Genomic DNA, 25,449 nt, shown 5'->3' on the forward strand with positions numbered 1-25,449 from the left:
TTCACTACAAAGCAAACTTCCTCTACTTAAATCTGACTTTTTATTGGATTCTTTTCTTGAAGTCAAAGAACTCAAGCACATCCTCAGATAGATCAAGGGGATGCAGGGACAACATCTAAGTGATGAGCACTAGGGACCTGACGGGACAGTCAACCTGCCCTGAATTTGAGTGATGAGGTCTGGGGAAGTTCCCCGTTTTATTGGTTCCCTGATCGATATCTCTGAGGAGTGGAAACCAGATCTGTTTTGACCAAAGGGGACTATAAGTATCATAGTTCCTTCATATTCTTTGAGTTTCAACATAGTTTTTGCAAACAGCAGAATTTGAGCATATGCATACAACAGACCCTTGCCTCAATCCAAGGCACAGGCATCTATGTCCCTTCTTTCTGGAAGAAAAGAATGGGACCTTCCTGTTCTGTGGGAATGCAAACAGATCCACCACAGTTGTGCCTTACTGTCAGAATAGCTGATTTGCTAACCCAGTCATTAGTTCTGCCCTAAACTATTTTGATGGTTGAATGCATTGTAAAACCCCTTTTAATTTGGTAATGTGTTCTTCATCCTCTTGCAGGATGAAATATATAACTTCTAACATCTTTTGTGTAAAAGTTGGATAGGTAGTATCCTCTGGCAGTGTTGTTACTGTTTGGTTCTGGTGCCAGGTCAGATTGAAGATCTAGCAAATGTGCATCTGATAGATAACCTAAGAAGTCTCAGAAATTCTGAGATGAAGTTGAATATATGATGGTGATTGCGATTCTCTTTTCTTCTGAAGATTCCTCCTTTAATTCCTTACCGTCTCTTCTCTGTTTTCCCCAAAACATGATGTTGGAAGTTTTTATTTGACCTGTTCCCTTAAATGCTCCAACAGAGATCTTTGGAACATTGGCTATTTTATTAGGTACTTCTTTTATATAGATCTTGACAAAATCTGTCCAATGCATGACAATTTGATAATGTTGGAAAGGAACATTTGGTTCATTTTTGCTGGTCAATGGAAGTTGTTCTGGCTCCAGTATTAGAGGAAACCACATGCAGAGATTCAACAACTTTGGGATGTCTTAGGTGGCTTTCCCTGTGCCAATCTCAGCACTGATTCTTGGTGCCAATGGCTCTGTGCAGTTATTGCATGGTGCCAATGCTTCCGCACCCTGACTTGGTGGAGAAATGTTTTGCCAGCTTAAAATTCAGCATTGCAGAATTTTCAGTTTTATCTTTTTGTGCTAACCTACCCAGTGATCTTTTGTAATTCAAAAGGATTTCATCGATGAGGACCACGATCTTTCCTTTTGATGATGGTGTTTAGACCTTCTGTGCTCCATACAGCTTTCAAACTCATATTTTAGCATGAGGTCTCAATACCCTAGCACCCTTGAGAGCATTCAGTTACAAGGGTTACAAGTAGTTCTGTCATGATCCGGCCATAAGCAGTGAAGGCATAGTAGCGCTGGTCTGCCAAAGCTGGCATTTGTGCTGGCATTTTTCACATGATTTAAAAGGTCTTTTTCCCTTTTTATCCAATCATGATCTCTATTTAGCCAAATACTTTTATTCTCGTCCTGTTTTTTTTTTCAAAGAAGACATGGCTGTTGTGAGAGGAGAACGTGGCTGTTTGCAAAGTGGATGAAATTAGAAGGGAGAGACAGAGCGAAGCTAATATGCTAACTCCCGTGCATGCCCAGAAGACACTCAAAAAACTTTCTGGGCTAGGAGAGAGGAAAGGCCAACTCAGTACTGTTGTATGACGTCACCCATCTTGTGTGGCTGCTTTGTTATGCTTGTCTATGGATAAAGTATAATAGAAATGCTGACCTGTTAAAAGAATAAGTATTTAATAAGCATATTTTTCTTCATAACAAGCCAAAATACATTTTATAAACAAATGCAGCCCTTTCAAATTAATACAAAGTCATACAGTTAATTATGTTTCAGTGGATTTGAGATTTTCTGTGCAAAATTATGTTAATGATGTTCTGCAAGCTGCACATGAGATAATGAGTGGTCTTTTATTTTGTTTTTTTGATGTGGGAACCACAAAGCAAAGTCAAGAAACTGACATAAGATAAAGGCAAAAGACCAAAAATCTGATTAAACTCCATTAATATTTTGGGGTAAATAAAATATTGTCAAAATCTACTGAAAATAAAGAATTTTGAGCTTTTAACTTCATAATTATCAGTACTTTTATATGCTAATTCCACTTGCAGAAATGTTTGATTTGATAAAAACATTACTACTAAATAAATTATATATAAATATCTCAAACAAGAACACAACTTAGCTCAAGTATTAGTATGTATTTATGCACAAGAATAAAAACAGTTTTACAAAGTCAACTGGAATTTTAAACATAGGAGGATTAACAGCGGCTTCTGTATATTGTATTAAATAACCAAAAACACTTTTTTCAAAATCTGGTAAAGAATAAATAGTATAATTTACAGTATGGTACAAAACAAAATCAGTGTGGACAGCAACTCTGCTTTCTTTATACATAAGTACACTATACACACATATATATATGCATATATATGTATATTTATAAAAAGAAATTTCACATCTCCAGCCACATAATAAAACACTCCAATGATATGGCTTTTAAACAGTTATGAACAGGAAATATTTTGCCTTCCACAACAGGGTCACAAAAGCTAGATCTTCCTCTTCATTCCCAAAAGATTATTCATTGCTGTAGCACCTGGAGGACAAACCGATCCAACATTATTTACAGTTAACATTAAGTTTGGGGTCTGCTCAAGGTATGACAAAGTAAAAACAAAAGTGTAGTATTACTGAAGGGAGTGTGTGAGACAAATTACATCTATGTTCTTCTCCTTTACTTCTATGCTTCCCTACAGGACTAAAAGGACATTAGAGGATAGCCCTTTCAGGCTTTTTATTCACAAGATAGATGCTGTTAGTCTGGGGCTCATTGCTCAGGCTAATTAAAATTCCTATGACACAGTCAATGAGAATCTAAAATTCTTATAAAGCCTGTAGGTTGTTAGCACTGAAACAGCACTCACATGAAACCAGAGTTGCCTTATGGAGGAGATATTGGGTTAGCAGCCACTGCAGAAAGATCATGGTTCCACTAATGTGCCCTTCTGAGGTTTTTGCATTGAGTCTATTTTGTTCATAAATGGAAGAAAGATCTTTGCATATCTTATCTTCCTAGGTCAAACACACTTGCTTAGAATATTTTTCAACTCTGCTACTATCCAGTGAAAATCATGCATGAAACATGAGCTATGCTATTCCTGTCCATAACATCCTCAAACAATCAAGGCATTAAAACTTATGGATGACTTCCAGAAAGAACAATTCCTTGTTCACACAGGCTGGTTTCAATCAAAAGGTAAGTGTGTAAAAGATGTGAGTTTGACTAGGTTTCCTGTGTTGTCTGCTCTAATTTCCACGTCATTTCTGTACAAATGAATTATTGCTGATATATTTTCATAGGAAGTTATCACTGTATGTTTTAATACTTTTATGCAAAGAATTGTGATTACTGTGCTAATCCACTTAGATATGTGCACTTGCTTGAGCTGGGTTACAAGTTGTAGGTGATACCTTATTTATTTACTTAATTTTTTTTAAAAGCATTTCCCACACCCTCCAAAGCTCAGAGCAGGTTACAGAAAGAAAACATACATAATAAAATCATAACAAACAACACAGTACTCAATACAAACAGTATAAATAACATAACACTGCTGGAGAAGCACTACTTGGGAATCCAAGGAAATGAGGCATAGATCACTATATTCGGGAGACCTGTCTTCGGTTATTCTTGGAAGGCCTGCCTAAATAGGAAGGTTTTAAGTGCTTACTTAAACCCTTTTGTGTTGGTCAGGACTTGATGGACTCTATTATGGGCAGTGGAGCCCAAAATAGAGAAGGCCCTTTCATGGATGAGATGGGTAGGCATGTTTGGCTGCGAGGGTCTCTAATAGAGATTGACCTACAGATCTGAGAGTCCTAGCTGGGGTAGAGCAATGTAATGTCAAGCTAATCCAGGGGCTGGAGAGATTAAGGAGATTGTGGATTATGACTATCATTTTTGTAAGTGATGCGCTATTGTTAGCGGGAGCCAATGGAAAGATATGGTCATGTAATGGAGTACCTGTTAGGAGACAAACAGCAGAGTTTTGAGCCAACTGAAATGATCTGAGTATGCTGAGGAAAACCTGTGTAGAGAGTTACAGTAATCGATACTAGTGAGAATCAAGGAGTTTAAGACAGTACAGAAATCTGAAGGGTCATATGACTTAGTAGCCTTAATTTTGTAAAAAGAATGCTGAAGACTGTTTTGATTTGAGGTTTCATGTTTAGAGTGGGTCAAGAGTGATGCCAGGGTTGTGTACTGTGTATGAAATGTGTATACTATAGTTATTGAAGCTGAAAGCAGTTGGACTTTCATAAGGAATGGAATGCCCAAGTATGATGATTTCAGTTTTCTTTAAATTCAGAGAGAGTTTATGTAAAATCCAGCATCTTATTGTGGATAGACAGAGACAAAGCAAGTGGTTTTATTGGACTAATTTAATAAATCTGTGGTAAGCTTTCAAGATGAAGATAGGATAACTCTCAAAAGCTTGTTTTAGATGTATTAAGTTAGTCCAATAAAAAGGTATCACTTCCAACTAGTCTATAACCCAGCTCAAGCAAGTGCATTTTTTGTCTCTCCTAAACCACTAACAGATCTCAAACAAATCTTCAAATAGAACACTTCACCTTCATAAAAGGTATTGCTCTATTTCTGGCTTTATCACTGGAGAAGCCCTAAAATTAGAAACTGTCCTGCAGAAAACTGGATTCTGTGTACACTGTAATATCTTTTATTGGATTAATGCAGAAAAGTCCACATATGGTATGGTAGATGAACTTCAAAGATCATATAAGTCTCTTCAGATGTAGCACCTAAATAAGGGCCCTATATAATTTAGAAAGTGTATGCAATATATCGTCTTTGGATTATTATGCTAGGTCAATCAGGAAACATAATTAAAACTTATGTGAGCTAGACAATGGCCAATAGAATACCAGAAGATACAGTAACATTTCATATAGCATCATCAGTTAGGCAAGTTGATTGGCCTGCTAGCTCAGAGGCTATGCAGAGCACCTGGGTTTATACTGGGCCAGGATTCTGCTCTGCAGATTCCCAGTATTCACTCAATAGTGACACCTAATGGTCAGACTTCAGGTCCATGTTAGTCAGTTCTTGAGGGAGCCAGTCTGTGGCCCCTGGCAGAGTCCTGCTGTTGCAATAACTGAGCTAAAAGGTGGGAAGGGATATAAAAACAGGAGAGAAAATTCCTGGGAAGCTGTGAATGAGGCTCATGTTGTTGCAGCTCAACAGAGGCTGATTCTGACTGAGCTGGAAGCCCAAAGGAGCAGGAGGAAACTTCTGTGTCAAAAAAACTTATTTAAAAAATCCCTGAAAAGAATCCTGCTTACAATAAATGTCTACTCAAAGTTGAAAGACAGCAGCTGACAAAACAAAGTAACGTTCTCTATTTATACTACCAAACATAGTCTGGTCAAAGACGTCCCAAACCATCACAGTGGGAGAAAACATTTCAAACCAGAAGCTACATATAGCCAATGGCAGGGCTCATCAATGGCTACTATACTTGAGCTGGAAGTGGGAGAGGTCCCATGCTAGCCTCATTAGTTTTACCAGTTAGCATTAGCAGCGACTTATATAAGAGTGGCAGAACTATTTTAACTTGCTCTCACCACAGCAAAATTTTGTTACAGATTAAAAAATTTTTTTTTAACTTTCCTTTCAAATAGATATTTCTATTTACCTATCCTATCCTATCCTATGATCCATAGCTGCTATAATTGTACAACTTGTGTCACTGCACTGGTTTTTCAGACATTCAGAGCCTGATATTGAAAACACACTTAGCAAGGATAAATAAGACTTATCCAGCTAAGGCATGGCCACTGAATATCTGGCTATGTTCAGCAAACACCACTTAGCCAGATAAGCTACATATTCAGCTAAGTACATAGCTGAACAGTCAGTGGCAAGATCAAGGTGGTGCTACTTATCTGGTTAACTTAACTGGATTAATAGTGCTATTCACACTATTTTGGTTAAGTTTAACAGATAAGTAAGTCCTGCCATAAAGCAAGCTTAACTTAGGAGGATATAACTTATCTGCCTAGATAGTGACTTTTACGTGGATATTCAGTGGCATAGCTGTGCTGCTGAATATCCCATGTAATGTAGCTGGACAAATTATATCCTCCTAAATTACATACCCAGACAGCATTGAATATTGGGCTCTCAAAGAACAACTATAATGTTGTCAGCTCTGTATCAGATCATTCTATTGCAGCATAGTGGGTCCTATTGAGAACAAACCTTTGCCTTCCCCAATAAAATTCTTGGATCCTGTTTGTTTCAGAAGTAAAATACTATTGAAATAAATTATCCTTATAACAGACAGATGTACTGGCTCTAATTCAGAGGGATAAAGTATTTGAAAGGCTAACTTGAATTTCACATATAATATGCTGTTGTGCTCACATTTACTCAAGATGAAATCCAGGTTCAAAAGCTACACACCCTCCTCCCTATTCTACTTACTTTTATATTACATTTTGTTTATTTAAATAAAAAAAATGATTTTCCTTCAACTTTGTATTGGATCAGCTTGTTTCCCTTGCATTATGCAGAGAAAGAGGTCTTTGAAATAAGTCTTTAAGACTTCAGACAATTAAGTTGTTTCAATGTCTCTCCCCTGCTGTAGGATACCATTTTATAAAACTTCTGTGCTAGCCTATATGTAAATGACAAGCTGTCTCTTGAACTGTCCAGAAGAAGAGTTGAGCCTTCCTATGCCAGCCCCAGACAATAAACCTAAAACCCCATATACTGCAGTTTGTTTACAAAAGGTTTAACCTTAGCATTTTAAAAAGTGTTTTAGTAAGGCTCCCAAGTTTCCTGTTTCTAATGCAGAAACTCAATCCAGCTAACAAAAAGTCAGGTGCTATGAACTAGGACTCTGCAGATGTACAGCACTGTACACTCTTCCAAGGAGAAAATAACTTTAGAAAAATACATTGCTTCATAATTTTCAAAGCTTTGACAAGGTTTTGTACTGTCAGCTTGTCTCTCACCCATCTACTGGGACTTAGCAGGTGTTATGCAGGACTGTAAAGCAACCTGGCAGTTTCCAGCAGGTGGGAATGAAAGTTGCAAAGCAAATAATATTTGAATATTTAAAGTTATTTTCTCCTAGGAAAGACCCACAGGAAACTCAGTGTTTACAAAATAAGACCCTTAGAGACTGCCATAAAACAGTCCTGTTATAAAACCCATTCCAGTGCATGAAACACCTTCTATTCCAAAATTACAAGTCCTGAAATGCTCAGCCAGGCCAGCAATCCAATTGGCTGAATATCCCATGGTAGTTTTATGACTACAGTCTATAATATGGCCAAGAGATTGAAAACACATTTCATAAAGATTCCAACACCTCTGCGCTCCTGTTCCCCACCATCTGTGAACAGATCTATTAAAGTTTGATCTCAAAGGCCAAATATTTTGCTGCTGGGAGGTATTTCTCCTCGTTTCCTTACTTCTGAGCAGCCTGCCAGGACATTCCTGCAATGTCCATGTAGCTCCAATTTATATAAGTAAGGAGGTGACACTGCTCCCCGTTAGGTTGTTCCCATTTTACTGCCATCCACAAACCGGCAGACATTTCCTTCAGACTTTAGAAGAAAAGCAGTCCTTTGTCTTATACATGTGCAGGCCTTGTAAGACATCAGATAACCAGTCATGCCCAGTGCAACAAAATCCCCTGCTCCATTCTGAGAACATCTTCAATAGTAAGCAATTAGCATCCTTCTCTCTCCCCAGCGTGCTGATCTCGCAGTGCACTGTTCCTATGAAAGGTCTCCAATTGGGGGGCCCCCACTGCCTCCATCAAAGAGGATTTCCCTGCGGGTGGGTTCGGTGATGGAGAGCTCCTGAGCAAGGTCATTGAAGCGAGAGATGTAATCAATGCTGTTCTCGTTCATCATGCAAGCCAGCTGGGACTCCACCTGGACAACAGAGAAATAAACACCCCACATCTCAGACAAGTTCAGCTTCACTGCAACAAATCCAAGCAGACACTGCCAGGTTCTTCGCAGGTACTCATTCCAGCTTCCAGTTGTTTAAAACGGAAAAACAAATCAATTGCAGCCAGAAGATGATCAAGTTCTCAGCAAAATTTAGTGAACTTTCAGCTCCAGGTCATAAAGGATCTGGAGCTGAAGGTCCACAAAGCCCAGATTTACCATACTGGGATTGATGGACCTTTGGTCTGACCCAGTTTGGAAAATTTTGGTATAAAAAGAAGAGAAGGAAAGCTCGAGGAAGTGGTAGTACTCCACGAAATGCTGGCCTCAGCAGTCAGGCCCACTGCTAGATGTCTTTAATTAACTATACAAATAAAGACATTTTCATTTTATGATATCTCTTGAATACTTTTGTTAGTCTCCAGATCACTAAGGAAGACTAATACAAGCTTTGTTTTCTTAAGAAGGGGATATGATGGGATCAGAAGGTTAAGGCAGGCATCAAGAAGTCAATTTGCAAACCATGCATTTTAGTACTTTTAGTACTATTCTGATTGTGGACCAAAAAAAAAAAAGATGATCCCTAGATCCATTACAATGCAAAACTAAACAAGACTTAAAAAAGTAGATTCTGGTAACCAACAATTAAGCTGTTAGCATAATTGTTCCAGTGAGGATAACTGCTTCTCTGGATGGAGTCCAATATGCTAAATAAGATAAGTTTCTTGAAAATGGGCTTCAGCATTTCATAAACATTCCCTGAATGTCTGATGTTGGAAATGACTGGTAGAGTAATGCGGAGACATCAACTTATTCAGCAGAAAGTTACAACAAGTATAAAACTACAGAAAATTGTTAGCCCACACATTTTTTGCATGTTTTCAAAGAAAACAATACCCACTGTTTAACAGTTCAAAATCACCTGGAAAGGTAACATATACAACGTATCAATTATATTTTTAAAATGGCTTCCTCAATTCACTTGGACTTCAAGGAGTAGCCATGCTCAGAACAGCATTACTAGTGACATCACACAAACTGAATCTGATTGGCCTATATTTGCTCTCCTATCACAGATGATTGGCATAAACCAATGCAATTTTATATGTGATGCAACTGGTGATACTGTTCTAAATATAACAATGTATTGGTAGACGTTAAGTATTCTTGAAGTTTTGAAAACTTACATATTGCACAGATAATAGTGGGGATCTCATCAGCGTGATATAATGTTACTTTTATTCCAACAGTCTAATTCAAATCAAGTTCTGATCATGTAAAAAGTGACCTACCCCCTCGCCCCCTTTCCCCATTGCTCAGAGGAAGTCTCGCACTTCCATTCCCTGGATCAGCTGGGGCTGAGCATACTGCAGCGGCAGGATTCCCAGCTCTTCAGGAGGGGAAGGGAGTCATGATCACTGCTCAAGGGTGACTCTTGGTTACTAGATTTGGGGCCCATGATTATAGGTTCTTAGAGGGGCTCCTGTGTATGGCCCCTGGCTGAAGGACTGTCGCTGCAATTATTGGGTGGAGCTGGCAAAAGTTAAAAAAAAAAAAATAGAGGAAAAATCCTTGGGAAGTTGTGAATGAAGGATTATGGTGCTGGATCTTAGCCCTGGTTCTGGACCTGGAGACCCAAAGCAGCAGGAGGAAACTGCAGGGTCAAAAAATATATTTGTTTAATGTTTTCCTATAAATAACCTCCCAGTTGGCTGTGTGTAGCTCATTTGTGATTTCCAGCTCATATCTGTTCAGTTTAATCATTAAAAAAAATCAAAAAAAAAAAATCAGCCATTATTGTTGTTTTATAATTTTTGACTCAGCAGTTTCCTCCTGCTCCTTTGGGCTTCCAGCTCAATTACAAATAGATTTGGGAACCAAAGCTGAAACCTGGCACCATTAAGCTTTCATTTACAAGTATCCAAGGATGCTTCCTCTATTTTATATCCTCTCCTGGCTTACTCATTGTAGTTAGAGTCCTTGCACCATGCACCCAGGACTCCTGGAATCCTGCAACCAGTCTTGCCATTAGGTGTCACCGTTGTGCAATGACTCCCTCTCTCCCTCCCAGGGACTGTGAGTGCTGCTTCCGCAACACCTCCAGCTCTACATAACCCAGGGACTGGATGACTTCAGCTGTGAACTGAACCCCAGGTCTTGAACATGTCAATTCTCAGCTCTGCCACTGAGCCGGCCGCAAATAGCTGTTGACTGCTAAAACAATTATTACTGTGTATTAGCTGATAGTTAAACAATTAGAAATAACCTGGTCACACACCTCTGCAACATCTGCCAAAGAACGTGAGACAAATGAATCCCGTGAATTCCCATCCAGCAAACTGGGCCCCAGTAAAGAGGTGCCACTTGCAGTTCCAGTGGGAGTTGGCAGCATCTTCCGTCCCTTCTCCGGGGAGATAAAACTTGCTGTAAAAAAAAAAAAAGTACTTTAGCTCATAATTATCTAGAAACTTGTCAGATTTTTTTTTTTTTTTTTTTTAACTGGAATGTCTGCCTTAGCCTTTGCTCAGTTGGTTAACATGCCTACACATAATAGAGGTCAATAGCTAGATCTAATTTTCTTTCAGAACTTGGGGAGTATACAATTGTTGATTGATCATTTGAAGGTCCACCCAAGTCAGATCATGCTTTGATGTCTTTCGCTCTCAGAGGAATAGTTTATCAACCTTCCTCAACGATTAATCAGAGAAACAGATCAAAAAAGGAGCCCGGAGACCAGAAGGGGATTGGAATCCCTAAAATGAACGCCCCTTTTCCTTTTTTATACATATATTCTTTACCTGAGCTCAGCCCGTCTTGGCTGAGTATAGAGTCTGACTCTGGTTGCAGGGGAAGACAGCAAAAGCCTTCACCATTGCGCTCTGTTTCCTGCACCCGCTAGTCTCTCTACAGCTGGAAAACCATCTAGTGGACCAAGGCACTCTTCTGAGGGAGGGATCCGCAGATATCATCTCAGGAAACAACTCGACTGAGGAAGGGACCACAGGAGAACGGGGCAATTTAATTTCCTTCTTTTCTCAGTCTACAAATTTTCTTTCTTTCTTTCCCCTATTCTCTTTAATATTTATCTTACTTCCCTTTGTTCACTCCTCTCCAGTCTGGATGTCTCATTCAAACTGTACGTAGATGACATCTAGTTTTTTTCCCCCAATTCTGTCTTCTGTGGAAAAAGCCTTGAAAAATCTGAGTGTTTAGTGAAGACTGAGGACTGCTATCAGTCAATAAGCTAGTCCTGAAAGTCAAAAAAATGAAAGTAGTCCTTTTATCCCATACTAAGGTGGACACTTTAAATGATCCCTTCAAGGGGACCCTCTTACCTATAAAGAATCAGGCTCGCAACTTGGGGGTTCAAATAGATTCCTCTTTATCTCTGAGACTACATGTCAGCATCTTAATTCAGGTATCCTATTATGAATTGCACCTACTGCAGTCTTTAAAGCCCCTCCCTGACCAGGTAGATGTTCACTTAATTACACAATGTCTAATTCTGTTGGCACTCGACTACTGCAATGTTCTTTTCCTAGGCTTCCCTAATGATTTCCTTAACATGTTGCAACTAATCTAAAACTCAGCTGCCTGACTAATCTATGGGTTAACTCTGCAGGACAATATCACTCCTACTCTTGCAGCTTTGCACTGGCTGCCAAGTTCATGGCAGATCAAATTGAAAGCCTTAAATTTGCTATTTAAAGCACAGGCGAATTTGGTCCCACCCTGTATTAGGTTGTCCATTCAGACATACCAGCCAAAGCGTTTACTCCGATCATCCTCCCAACATCTGTTGGAGATTCATCTATTAAGAGAAGAAAGGCTAACCAAATCCAGAAATCAGATGTTTAAAATAGCAGGCCCTACACTATGGAACAACCTGCCTGAGGATAACAGGGCAAAGAAGAATCTGCTCCGTTTTAGGAAAGCTTCTCAAAACCTATTTTTTTGCAATGGCATTTTCCTCTTAAAGTCATAATGCAAGTAGGGCAACCATAACTGTAAGACAAGTCACTTTTGTCAATTCCTGGTAATTCTTACTTTTACATGTTTGTGAAGCGTTTTATGAATTGTTTGCATAATTGTAATCCATCAAGATTTGCAGATTGGTGGAATATAAATTGCTTAAATAACTAAATAACTATGCCTGCATATTAAAGAGGACGACGGCCTTCTTTGAATGATCTAAATTTTGAAATAAGGAACAATTGATCCCTATGTTGCAGGAAAATCTTGCATAACAATTCAGTAGCTGTTTCCAAGACGAAGTTCAGTGTTTATTTGATTTTGAAACCAGCTCCCAATCAAACTTTACTGAAATTGTCAAAGAATCCAGTTATAAAGGCTGAGAATCCAACAACAATGCCAGCAGCATTTGGTCTATCCTTAAGAAAAGGTAATGGATATAATAATCATGTTTTAAAAAGTCCTACATATAGGAAGCATTACACTTCTAGAGGTACAGACAATATAACATTCATATATAGGCAAGAAGTTGTCATAGCCCCCACAGAAGGTTTTGTAGGAAAATTTAAAATAGACCACATGGCCATACTCCATTCTATATTTCTCAGGTAATATAGTTTGTCTTATTTGCCACCATATTATCCTTAACAATTAGTGCTAGCAGTTATTTCTAATTGTATACATTTTAAATACTATATGAAAGTCAGATTCCCAGCATCCCTCTTTTAGTTTGATAGTTTGCAGCTGAGCAGTATGTCAGAAAGTCAGTTAGCCAGAAGTTTTACAAGTTAACTGCTCCGAGAATCACTGTCAAGGTAATGGTGCAGGTAATAGCCTTAAGGATGGAATGGTCATAGTACTCCAATATCTGGATGTTTTTGCTTAATCAAAGCTAGCCGATTATGCAAAAGGACAATAGAAAACCTTCCCAATCCACAGAAATTTTATGAAACATTGTTTAATACCATGAAAAGGCGAGTTTATCAAACAAATAAGAGAACAGACAAATTTCTGGATTAAGTAAAGAGATTCATTGTGTTGGAAGCACCAAAAGCATGGGATTTCTTTTCACCTACTTTGGATAAAAAATACATCCATAGGTTGAATCCTTGGGCAGGAACACACATGAAATCCCTACACTGCTATCTCTCAGCTTTCAGCACCAAAATTAATTAATTAAGAGATATCAGCTATCCTCTTTGCTCTCTGTTAAAAAAAAAATAAAACAAAACAAAACATTTCTTATAAGCTAAGCCATGGCTAGAAGTAAAAAAAAAGTTGCATGGTTCATATGTTAGAGGCACTCTGTTAAAAAAAAAAAACTCATTCAAAAGATTTGAGAAAAACTATTAGAATATTGAGCGACAATTCAACAGTAGTGTCTTATAAATAAACTATGGGACCATTTCTTCTTTTATCATGGGCAGAAATCAATCTGCTTCAAATTTCTGCATTTATTATTGCAGGGCAGAAGATCGAGGCGAATTAACCTTTAGTACTAACCGAGACTATAAAACAGGATTCTGTCCTTCAAGATATCTCAAAGTTCATAGATCAAGGAGAGAATACAGCCCTTCAGGAAGCAATAAGGTCCCAATCTCAAAAAGTATGCAATATTGATAGGTTACAGAGATAATTTTAAAGGTCTTTTTGTGGTCAACATTTACAACTGTGATGCCTCAATGGACCATGATTTTGTTTCAAGATCTTAGGCTAAAGACGGTGTTTCTTTGTGTCTATCAAAACTGCAAGACTATTTTCTGAAATTCAAGCATTGTGTTTAAAGTCCCATTTTATAAGGTTTATCTAAGACTCAGTTTTCAAAATTCCATTGTCTGCTGGCATTAACATTAATATTCTTAGCTAAATCTAATAAAATACATGGAGATTACAATACCTTTCAAAGCACAGACAAATTCATTGAGTTGTTGGGGCTCAATGCAAAGGAGAGGCAGAATCTAAGGTGACAAGTGCAAGATGCTTTAAAGAGTCTATTTCAGCCATAATCTTGTTGAAAGGAAAGTTGATTCAGTCACACTCTATAAGAGTACAACTGATCTCATGGGCGGAGTGGAGTGCTATAAATCCTGCAGAAAGTTAAACAGCTGTTTCTTGATCGTCAATGCACACGTTCATTAAATACTGTAAGTTGAATGTATCCACCAAAGATACATGTGGATTATGGAGTAAACACCTTAAGGGGCAGGTCTATCAACCTCCCACCCAGGATAGTGGGGCTTTGATACATCCCAATCATTCTGAATTGGTGTAGCAGAAAAAAAAGGTAGAAAAAATTTAACTTGTCTGATAATTTTCTTTCCTTTATTTCTGCTACACTAGTCTAGAAATCTATCAGAATAAAAAAAATACACACAAAAAAAAAAAAGTTCAAGAGCGGGCTTCTTCTTAATTAAAATGATCACATTTACTAGTTTTTAAATACATTGCACGAAGGATTTTATTAGCTTTGTCAGAAGAATACTGGCTTTTCAGGTTCTGTTAATAAAATAAATAGTTGAAGTGATATCACATTTTATAAAAAAAAAAAATCTGCCACCATCTGCTGGAAGTGGGGACAAACCCAATCATTCTGACTGGTGTAGCAGAAATAAAGAAAAGAAAATTATCAGACAAGCTTAATTTTTCATAGCAAATGGAAATCAATCATACATGATCCCATATTGGGTGAATTTCTTTTTAAAGGGCAGGTAACAATTCCAAATAAACAAATGTCCCCACAATCTTCCTATCCCCCTCCCACCACTCTGTATGACCAACCCTTCTTTTCTTCCCTCAAAAGAATTGCCCAATCTAATGACACTGCAGTCAGGTGAAGCAGGCACTTACAGAACAGACTACTGAGAGATGAGTCAGTTGAGTCATTGGGATACCACTGTGGATCATGGGTGGGAGAAGCAATCCAGTTCTGATGTGGGCTAGAGGAAGGGGATGGAAGACTTTTGGAGCTATCACTGCCATTCAGCTTGGCGGGAGAAAGAGAGACTCCATCACCTTAAACAAAGAGAAATAAGTCATTGTGGAGCTAAACACTGAAAAGAGAGAATTGCCAGTATTAGTCTACCCTCCATGGAATAAGTTCTGTCATCATCCACAGAAACACCATGTACTTATTACAAAAGCATGACTGCCAAGGCAGGTCAATCGGTAACAGGCTAATTTTAAAATGAACACACGTGCGCCCATACATGTGTATTGGTGCGCAAGCAAAGATACGCTGGAATTTTAAATCATGTACATACTCATGTGTGTATGTTTTAAAATACACCAGCTGCGCGTAAGGTTACCCAAGTACAGCTAGCGAGTGAGTTTTCCATACGACTTTTTTGGCCTTTATGAGCATATGTAGGCAGATTTTAAAATATGCTTACGCATAGGACAACCCAATTTTTCAGTTAGTCCACCAGTTTGTCCAGTTAATCTTGAGATCTTACAGACCCTTCTGGTTCTTCATCCTGCATGCCCCTCAGTTGGCCCAGACCTCTCACCTTGATCTGTAAGCCCTAAAACTCGAGATCTAGACTTGCTCCTCACCTGAAGCAGCAGTAAAGTTACACAGATAACAAGCTAACACGCGCCGCGGTCTCTGGTTTTAAAATACGGAGTTATGCAAGAAATTGTTGGTCCTGCCCCGGAATGCCCATGGTCTGCCCATGCCTCCCCCTCTTATTTTTGACGTATGCACTAGTGTATATACACACATAATTTGTGGCTTTTTAAAATCTATATTGCTTGCACGCAGCCCATATACATGCGTATGTGGGCATTTTTGCATGAGCAACACTTAAAATCTACCTCTAGGTTATTAACAGAAAAATGGGCGGTGTCTTTCCTTTGCTGTTTACCATACTTGCCATGGCAGATATCTTTACTGCATTGACGACATTGCTTCTTGCCTATAAACTCTGCCTGCCAGTACCCAATGTGCTTGTCCCTTTGCTTTGTATTGAATATATTGGCCACAGACTAGGTTGCACACATAGATGGCACAATTAAGAGATGCCTGCTGTACTGTGCTCCTCTGCATAATTGCAACAACTGAAATTTTACAATTTGAGGTAGTGTTCATGAAGAGATGCACCATACCCCATCTGTTCTGTGTTAACTGTACTGGTCACAACTAAGACTAACACTATAAGGTGGCACAGTTGGACCTATTATGCCATGCCCCCTCTGATGCTCACCATATTGTCCAGAGCTGATTGCAATTTCAATGATAGAGTCGCTGATCTGAGTGGCAGGTTCTCCTTGAGACAGAACATCCTCAGGTGGTCCAGGCAAAGAGATGTCCAGCAGGGCAGAGACATTGGGAGGAGACAAGCGGGTACTTGATTCCTGCAATGGACGGGGAGGGGTGGACAGTCCATTCTGAAGTGGAACCTTTGAAAGATCAGATAGGGAGAGGACCGATGCAGTATGCTGTAGTAGAGTTAAAAAAAAGAGACATGACAAAAAAAAAATAAAGACCTTTAATGGTACAGAGAAATATGAGAACTGGCACTGTCGAGTAAAACTCGAGTTATTAACTTGAGTTTTGCATGCATGATGAAATGTGAAGAGGAAACAAAATAGTTGTATCACATGTCTCCTCAGCTTTTGACTCATTGGAGAAAATTGTCAAAAGGAGATACCCTAAGTGCAGTTTAGATGAAAAAAGTTCCAAAAAGAAAGGAATACCACTAAACAAAAGAAACCATGGTACAGCGAAGAGCTTAGATGCTCTAAACAGACACTGAGAAAAACAGAGAAACAATGACGGAAATGCCCATCCGCAGAATCTCTAGGAAAATACAGATCACTCCTAACAAAATACTGTGCACAAATCAATAAAGCAAAAAAGGATTACTATGCCAAACAGATCCATTGTGTAATATTTAATTCCAAATTACTCTTCAAAACCATCACAAACTTAATCAAGGACCATCTTCCTCCATCTCAAGTAACTACTACTTTTCAAAGACATCCTGAAATGAATATGCCACTTCTTTGTTAGATAAAATCAACAGGTTAAAAATACAATTCTCCACTTGCTCGCCAACAAAAGACCCTGAAGAAAAACATGGGCAGGCAAAATGGAACACGTTAGACATAGTAACTAAACTCGAAATTAACCAAATCATTAAAAAATTAAGCCTGCTATCCACCCACTGGATCCAATCCCTGCAAGTTCCCTGAAAATAGTACACAGCGTAATCACTCCGACAATCGCAACCATAATCAACCACTCACTATCAGAAGGAATGGTCCCTGCTGGGGCAAAAGAAGCAGTGATTAAACCAATCCTGAGAAATAAATCTGGCAGAATTGACGATTGTCCCAATTATCGACCTATATCCAACCTGCCTTTTATCACAAAGGTCCTATAAAAAGCATTGTTATCCCAATTAGAAAACCACCTAGAAAACAATAATATTCTATATCCAAACCAATTTGGATTCAGAAAAAATAGCTCAACAAAAACTTTATTCATTTCTTTAATGGACCCTGTACTACAGGGGTTTGACAGTGATAAATCAATTAGTACCAGGATATAAGATTCAACAGCAACCTTCAACATTGTGGACCATACTCTGCTATGCCATCAGTTGAGAATAACTGGAATAGATGGAAATGTTCTCAAATGGTTCTCTTCCTACATAGCAGATTGCTCAGTTCGACTTGGAATGTCCTATCACAGACCTGCCACCTTTCCAATTGATACAGGTGTCCCCCCAGGGTTCATCATTCTCGGCAACACTATTCAACATTTATATGCTGCCTCTATGTACATTACTAGCAGAACTAGGAATCAACCTTTTCTTATACGCAGATTACATACACTTCTACATTCCATTCATCAAATCATTTGAGAAAAATGCATCGACAATGTCAACATACATGAAAGCAATACAACAAGAACTAATACTAAACACAAAAAAACCCCCTCTAGACCTTGGTAATTTTAACATTATACCCTCAGATGAAGTATGGGACCTAGGAATACAGATTGATGAGAACTTTACAATGAAAAAGCACATAAGCATATTAATTAAAACAGGATAATCCAAGCTGAGACTATTACACCGGTTGAAACCATTACAGGATTCCGCACTGTTTTATAAACACTAATATTTTCAAACATAGATTACTGCAACTCCCTATTACTAGACCTACCTTCAGGACTATTTAAACCACTATAGTTATTACAAAATGCCTCAGCAAGACTTTTATTGGTGATGTGGTCAAATGTCCTTGTCCCTATCTCACTGATAGCACTGCAAGGGCTGCCAGTACAATCCAGAATTCATTATAAAGTATTGACACTAATTTTTTATATCATCAATGACATAAAACCCTGCTTAATAGGAGTGACTCTTCAACCACACACACCATAGCGAGCACTAAGATCGCAAAACAAAGGACTATTAACTATGCCTGCAACGCGGAGTATACTTCCAATACAAATAAGAGACCAAATGTTTTCCATAACAAGTCCCAAGTTGTGGAATTCTCTACCAGAGATGTTACATATAATAACAGAAAGAAAGAGTTTCAAACGTGAACTGAAGACATGGCTCTTCAAAAAGGCATATGATTTAACTTAAAATATCAATATGCAGATAACTTCACTATCAAAAATCATGGATAACGTTGGTAGAATGAGCAATAAGTAATGAGCGATGTATAGAGTATTACGACAACTTACTAATATGTGAAGGTTTATTGAAATGAAACTTGTGTACTACAAACTACTGTCCTAGCCCCTACGTAACATGTATTTGCTGTTGTGTTTACCTAGAATATGTATGTTAGTGTGTTGTCCTAGAATATGAATGCTGACTCAGAATATGAATGTTGCTTTTGTAAACCATTGTGATCTTCTTTTGGAACAACGGTATATAAAATGCCTAAATAAACTTTCAACCGTCAAAAAGTACAGCTTCTCTTGGAGGCTCTTTTGGTTCCTCAGTGCTGCTAGGAACAGACTGAAGTTCTTACAGAATTCATTAGAAACTATACTGTTTTGTAGAAGACAATTACAGCTGGATATGAAAAGTATATCAGTGGTCTTTGCTGAACCAGTTATAAAGTGGTAAAGGAAAAAAAAATTACTTTACACCCCTATACAGAGTCTTGTTAAAGACTTCACATCCTTGTACATTTTTCACATTCTGCTGTCTAAAAATACAAATCAAATGCATTAAAGGAAAAGTGGTTCTTACCTGCTAATTTTCGTTCCTGAAGTACCACGGATCAGTCCAGACAAGTGGGCTTTGCATCCCTACCAGCAGATGGAGGCAGACAACTAAGAGCTTTGAGGCACTGCTACATAACAGAGTGTGCCACCTGCAATCCCTCAGTATTGACCTGTATCCAAGCAAACTATAGAGTAACAACTCCTCAATAATTCAACCACCCCCTAAATGAGAGCAAACGCCAAACCTAAAAGTTGGAGTCTCCCAAACAGAAAACCACAAATCAACCCAAGGGGCTAACCACAACCTGGCGAACTTCTTTAGGTTCTGTAGATGTACATTCTGACAGTTCTTCCCGGTAAGCATGCCAGAACACGGACTTGCTGTAATGGTCTTGAGAACATTAAAGGGCTGGGTCTCTGGACTGATCTGTGGTACTTCAGGTACAAAAATTAGCAGATAAGAACCAATTTTCCTTTCTTGTTCGTACCCCAGATCAGTCCAGACAAGTGGGATGTACCAAAACACCCCTACCCTGGGCAGGCCTGCGAAACACCCCCTCTCAACACACTTTCGCCAAAGGTCAGTTCTCCTGGAGCCTGAATATCTAAACTGTAATGGCAAGAGAAAGTGTGAAGAGAAGACCACATCACAGCTCTACAAATCTCCTGCAGCGCCACTGACACTCAGCTCATGATGCTGCCTGTGCTCTAGTAGAGTGCACTCACAACCCCTCTGGAATTCTTCTCCCCTTAAAAAGGTAGGTTGAAACAATAGCTTCCTTCAGCCAACGCATTATCGTACCCTTGGAGGCCTTGCATCCATTTCTGGCACCTCCAAACAATACAAACAAATGATCAGACTACTGAAAACTGTTTGTGACCTTTGCCTCTGGCAACTCGGCAGACCAATTTGGGAAGGCAGGAGCTCCACAGTCTGATTCAGGTGAAACGAAGATACCAACTTAGATAGGAACAAGGGTACCATGCGCAAAGACACCCCCTTGTCTGAAATCTTCAGAAATGGTTCCCTATAGGACAAAGCCTGCAGCTCTGAGATCCTTCTGAACGAACAAATCACCACCAAAAATACCACCTTCACTGCGCACCCCGAAAGAGTTGAGGGAGCCCCCTTCCTTCAGCAAGCGATTGCGTCTGATGTCGAACCCACCCAGAGCCCCAGACTGCCGACCCTCACGCCCCAGACACTGGCTGGTCTCCTCCTTGGCCCGCAGTGCCTACTGTCCTGGCTGGGCCCCGACTAAGACCAGGGGCCTGCCTCGGGAACTTCTTAGGTTCTGATGACATCACTTTTCTTTTTTTTAAATAAAAACTTTAGCCAACCTCAGCAGGACCAGAGGAAACTGGGAACAGCTTTGGAGACCAAGGGAACCAGAAGCCTCTGGTTATCAGGCTTTCCGGCAGGATGCGGGCGAAACACAGTCAGGGGTATCTAACCCCCTGGATGCCCAGCTCCTCTGAAGGGATGGCCCGCAACGGTGCCTAACACCTCAGGAAGCAAAATCTCAGTTCACCCTAATCTAAACTAACTACACTTTTTTTTTTCCCCAACTAAACCCTAGACTGCAGGTTTGCATCTCTACCATCTACTGGAGTCAGAGAGATACAGAGGGATTGCAGGTGGCACTCTCTCTTATGTAGCAGTGTCCAAAGCTTTTGTTCTCTGACTCCATCTGCTGGTAGGGATACACAACCCACTGGTCTGGAATGATCTGAGTATGTACAGGAATTAACATATTCTACACTTTCATTATGAAGGAAGAATCAGAAATAGTCCAAAAGTAATTAAGAATAAAAAAAAACCCCAAAAGTCTTGATTACATAAGTCTTTTTACTCCCTTTGATTCAAAACTTGGTGAAGGTCCCTTCTGCAGCAGTAACTTCCATGAGTCATTTAGGATAAATGTCTCCATAAAGCGATGGTGCAGTTTTTGCCCATTCTTCTTCTTAGAAGAGCACAAGCTCTTTCAAGTTGACTGAGGATTGCATGTGGACTGCAGTCTTCAAGTCTTCCTACAGATTTTCTGTTGGATTCAAGTCTTGGCTTTGACTTCACTTTCTTTTTACTGAGCTACTCTACCGTTGCTTTTGCTTTGTGGTTAGGATCATTGTTCTGTTGAGAGATGAATCATCTCTCTAGTCCCAGGTCTATGGCAGACTGGAACAGGTTTTCCTCCTGAGTCTGCCTATATTTTGCAACTTCCATCTTTCCCTAAATTTTCACAAATCTCCCTGTCCCCACTGCTGCAAAGCCTCCCCACAACAGTAACTTCCTTCTTGCCAGCCTCCCATACAGGCCATGTTTATGTAGTGATTTTGAAATTGTTGAACAGTAAATGTTTTCTCCAGTCCTAGCCAGAAACCTCTGTAGTTCTTTTAAAGTAATCTTAGGCCTCAATGTGACCTTCTCAGCGGTTTCCTTAACCCACAGCTACAGCGTTGGAAGGATCAGCCTGATTGCAGCAGTGTCCTGGTGGTGCTAAACTGTCCACTTTACAATGATGAACCTGATACGCTCCAAGGGATATTCAAACACATTGAAATTTTTTTAAAGTCTTCCCTCAGTCTGTAATTGTGAATAATGTCCTGGAGTTCTTTCAGCAAGTTTTGACCTCTGCTTCCAATTCACTTCATACAATAGAAACAGCTTGATTCTTCATTTAAGAGTATTTGAATCAGCTCAACTACTGTGATTTATGCAATCTTTTGTTTTTTATTCTTAATAAATATTTCTGTAATTATTCTTTTATGATTAAAGTGTAGAGTATGTTGTGTAGATCACCGAACCAAACTCCTACTTTAATGCATTTCGATTTGTATTTTTTAGACAGAAAAACGTGAAAATGTACAAGGGTATAAAGACTTTCACAAAGTGCTGTACCTTGAAGTATTTTGCTGCAGAAGCTCACTTTCATATTCTTGCAAATCTACTCTTCCTTGGAAGGGAGATCCTCATTGTTTGTGATTAAAGACATCTACTTGAACTTGAGGAACTTCTCATATGGGATATTTCAGGGCTCAATTCTGTTATGATCTTATGCAGTATATATTCAAGGCCACTACATTTTTCATCAGTATGTGGATGATGTCCTGACCCATCTGACTATAACTTGGGACAACAATGGTTTTGGCTTGCCCACTGTATGTCATCTGGACAAGATTGCTGCTCACATGTGGAACAGTACACTGTTTCAATGGAGCTACAGTTGAGGCCCTGCAGGTTGGTTAGAGAAGTACAGCAGATTTTATACAGGGAAATCTGGCCTGTTGCTAGGTGTCAACAATTCAAAGTGTGTGATAAGGTTCACAAATTGGGAGTCGCAGTTCAAACACTTACTTTGTATTTGCACCCTATATTGTACCCCATGTACAGTGTATCTTTGTGCATATGTAGCAACATCTGAACAGCAGTGGTGTTTCTAGATCAATATTTGGGGGATGGGCAACAGCATCTGAACCCTGCTTGTCTCATCATCTGTCCCTTCCTGCCAGTATTTGCTTCTCTCCTTTTCTCCCCATCCTCCCAGCATCTGCCTCACCTTACCTCTCCCACATCCAGCATCCATCCTCCTGCCTCTCAATCCTCCCACAGGCACTAATAACTGTGGCACTGAGAACTGAATAAATCAAATACCACAACATGTGTTTAAAATACAGATATATACGGAACTGTTCAAACCTCATGAAGTGGCACGATAGAATTTGGAAATGCTGCTCCCCCCCAAGTTTTAACATGCTTATGGTATCAGCACAATGACAGAAAAGATAGAGTGGGGAGGATGGGGAAGCAGAGGATCAGGCTCCCGCTGTTCCTCTTCCTAGTAGCTCCGGATCTCTTTGGCTGCCTGAGCTTAGGAAACCCCACCATCTATGATACTTTTCCTGGTGGCTGTTCCTGTATGAGGAGTGCTCTGGCTGCAGTGGAAGAAGCCCTGAGGCTTTGACCACTGTTGTAGGTCTCACACAGCTCGGGCTCTGTCCTATCCTGCAGGATGCAAATATCATTTCTATGACAATTCTTCCACCCTCTCACAGATCATTGAAGCATTCAACTCCCAAATTACCCATATTCTACCTGGAATCCTTCAGATGACGTCCTCTCCTGCTCAGCCTGTGTAGACAAGGTGATAAATGGAACTTGACATCTGCTATTAGGAGCCTATAGGATCAACAGAAATTCTGTGAATGATCTGCACTATAATGATGATTGAAGAAAAAGAAACCCTCATATACATTAGAGCATGGTTATACTAGATTGGAAATGAACATAACACCTTAACCATTCATTCTTTTTGCAATGATCTCTGAAGGCTAATACAACAAAACATTCAGCAGCACTTCCACTGTTGGTCTTGGGTCAGCCATTGGTAAAATCCATCACAAAAGCAATTTTATATACCACTTTATCATCTTCTTCCTCCACCCCAAACCATCAAAACAACTAACCCTGTCTCAGGTAAGTACTTTCCTTTGGCTGCACTCCCAGACTAATGGCAGGACACTAAACATTTCCTAAATGTCCTCTCCTAATCCATTTTCTCTTTCATTCATATCTTCTCTTATCATTTCTGTTGGGGGTCTTAGGAGAAGGAGTGGTCTGGTGTTGTAAGAGAAAGCAAAGTTGTTTCCCAGTAAAAATTGTTCTCTGTAGTTAGCAAGACAATACACAAGTGGGAGATATCCTAGATGGTGCAGATGCAAGACATGCTCTCTCAGAGCTCAGAAAGACCTAGAAGTCTTTCCAACTTTGAAGCACTGAAAAAAGTGTGAAAAGCAGAATATAAAAAAAAAAAAAAAAAGTATGCATGGGTTCCTATGCAGCTGCCCACATATGAGTCTCCTTGGTCACTTCACAAGCCAAATTTCAACTCCACAGCGAGGAGGGTGGGATTATGTGATTAAATTGTCTTGCTGTCTATGGAAAACACTATGCTTTCTCCATGGACAAGCACTACTGAATTCAGCCACACAAGTGGGGATTCCCAAGCTGAAGCTTGCAAGATATTTTCTTCTTGATAAGTAATGGAGGAATTGCAAACCCAGGGTTGAGCAAATGGGGGGAGAACTGAAGCGTTTAGTTAAATATGCTTTTAAGGACTGCCTGGCCAAAGCTGTTCTCTTTATGGGAATTTTATTCTCGACAGTAATGTTTACTGAAGGTGCAAACAGAGGACCAAACTAGCCAGGTTTCTTGAACTGAAGCTGAGTGAAGGTGTGCTAAAGAAGTGGAAGTACGTAAGAACCTAATTGCCATACTGGGTCAGATTAAGTGTCCATCAAGCCCAGTATCCTGTTTCCAGCAGTGGCCAATCCAGGTCACACGTACTTGGCAAGATCCCAAACAGAACCTATGCTCCTACTGCACGGTGATAAGTAGTGGCTATTCCCTATGTCTCCTTGGTTACAGAGAGGGTGGTGGATGCCTGGAACGCCCTTCCAGAGGAAGTGGTGAAGACCAGAACTGTGAAGGACCTCAAAGGGGTGTGGGATAAACACCGTGGATCCATAAAGTCTAGAGGGTGTGAATGAAGAGAGGGTGGCTTGCGGGAATGACGGCTACTACCTAGAGATAACATCCTTATTCAATAAACATACACACGGTTAATGCGACTCCAACATTGCTCTACGCTTCAACGGCAAGAGGAAATGTGGAAAAAAAGATTTGCATTAAAAAAAAAAAGCGGGAGAGTAGCTTGCTTGTTACGGCGGTTACTACCCCAAACCAAATAAGCCTGATTCTTCACTTTCAATGCATATCCAGTGTAGCTCTCTGCTTCAATGGCAGGGGGGAATGAAGAAAAGATAATTTATATTCAGACAACAACCAACAAGGACTGAATTACATAGTCTGGGTAAACAAATAAGCATGGGTGTAGCTTGCTTGTTATGGCAGTTACTACCCCAACCAATTGAGCTAGATATTCCACTTGGATGCAGTTCCAACACTGCTCTCTACATTAACGGCGGGGGTAGAAGGGAAATGGAACCAAAAGATTACTAAGGGCCAAGAGTAACAGATAAGTATGAGAAAAAAATCAAGAGCGTAAGGCTTGCTAGGCAGACTGGATGGGCCGTTTGGTCTTCTTCTGCCATCATTTCTATGTTAATAACAGTTTATGGACTTCTCCAACCACAATCTTTGCATACAAGGGTGGTATCCAGGAGTCAGCAGA

The 25,449-nt window shown here is 39.6% G+C and overlaps 1 protein-coding gene across 5 annotated transcripts in view; it reads right to left on the reverse strand.

The window, feature by feature from the left end:
* Window positions 1-2,285: 2,285 nt before the first annotated feature.
* Window positions 2,286-25,449, reverse strand: part of CRAMP1 (cramped chromatin regulator homolog 1) — a 165,681-nt gene continuing 142,517 nt past the window's right edge. For 4 of the 5 annotated variants that reach the window (XM_029577419.1, XM_029577424.1, XM_029577423.1 and 1 more), the window contains exons 17-21: window positions 23,352-23,435; window positions 16,266-16,500; window positions 14,911-15,075; window positions 10,370-10,515; window positions 2,286-8,073 (exon numbers count right to left, since the gene is read on the reverse strand). In XM_029577419.1, coding sequence (XP_029433279.1) covers window positions 7,915-8,073; window positions 10,370-10,515; window positions 14,911-15,075; window positions 16,266-16,500; window positions 23,352-23,435 — 789 coding nt within the window. In that variant the 3' untranslated portion in view covers window positions 2,286-7,914. The remainder of the gene's footprint in view (window positions 8,074-10,369; window positions 10,516-14,910; window positions 15,076-16,265; window positions 16,501-23,351; window positions 23,436-25,449) is intronic. The other variant, XM_029577422.1, reaches the window with a different exon arrangement.

This window comes from Rhinatrema bivittatum, chromosome 14 (genome assembly GCF_901001135.1).
Source record: "Rhinatrema bivittatum chromosome 14, aRhiBiv1.1, whole genome shotgun sequence".
Classification (NCBI taxonomy): Eukaryota; Metazoa; Chordata; class Amphibia; order Gymnophiona; family Rhinatrematidae; genus Rhinatrema; species Rhinatrema bivittatum.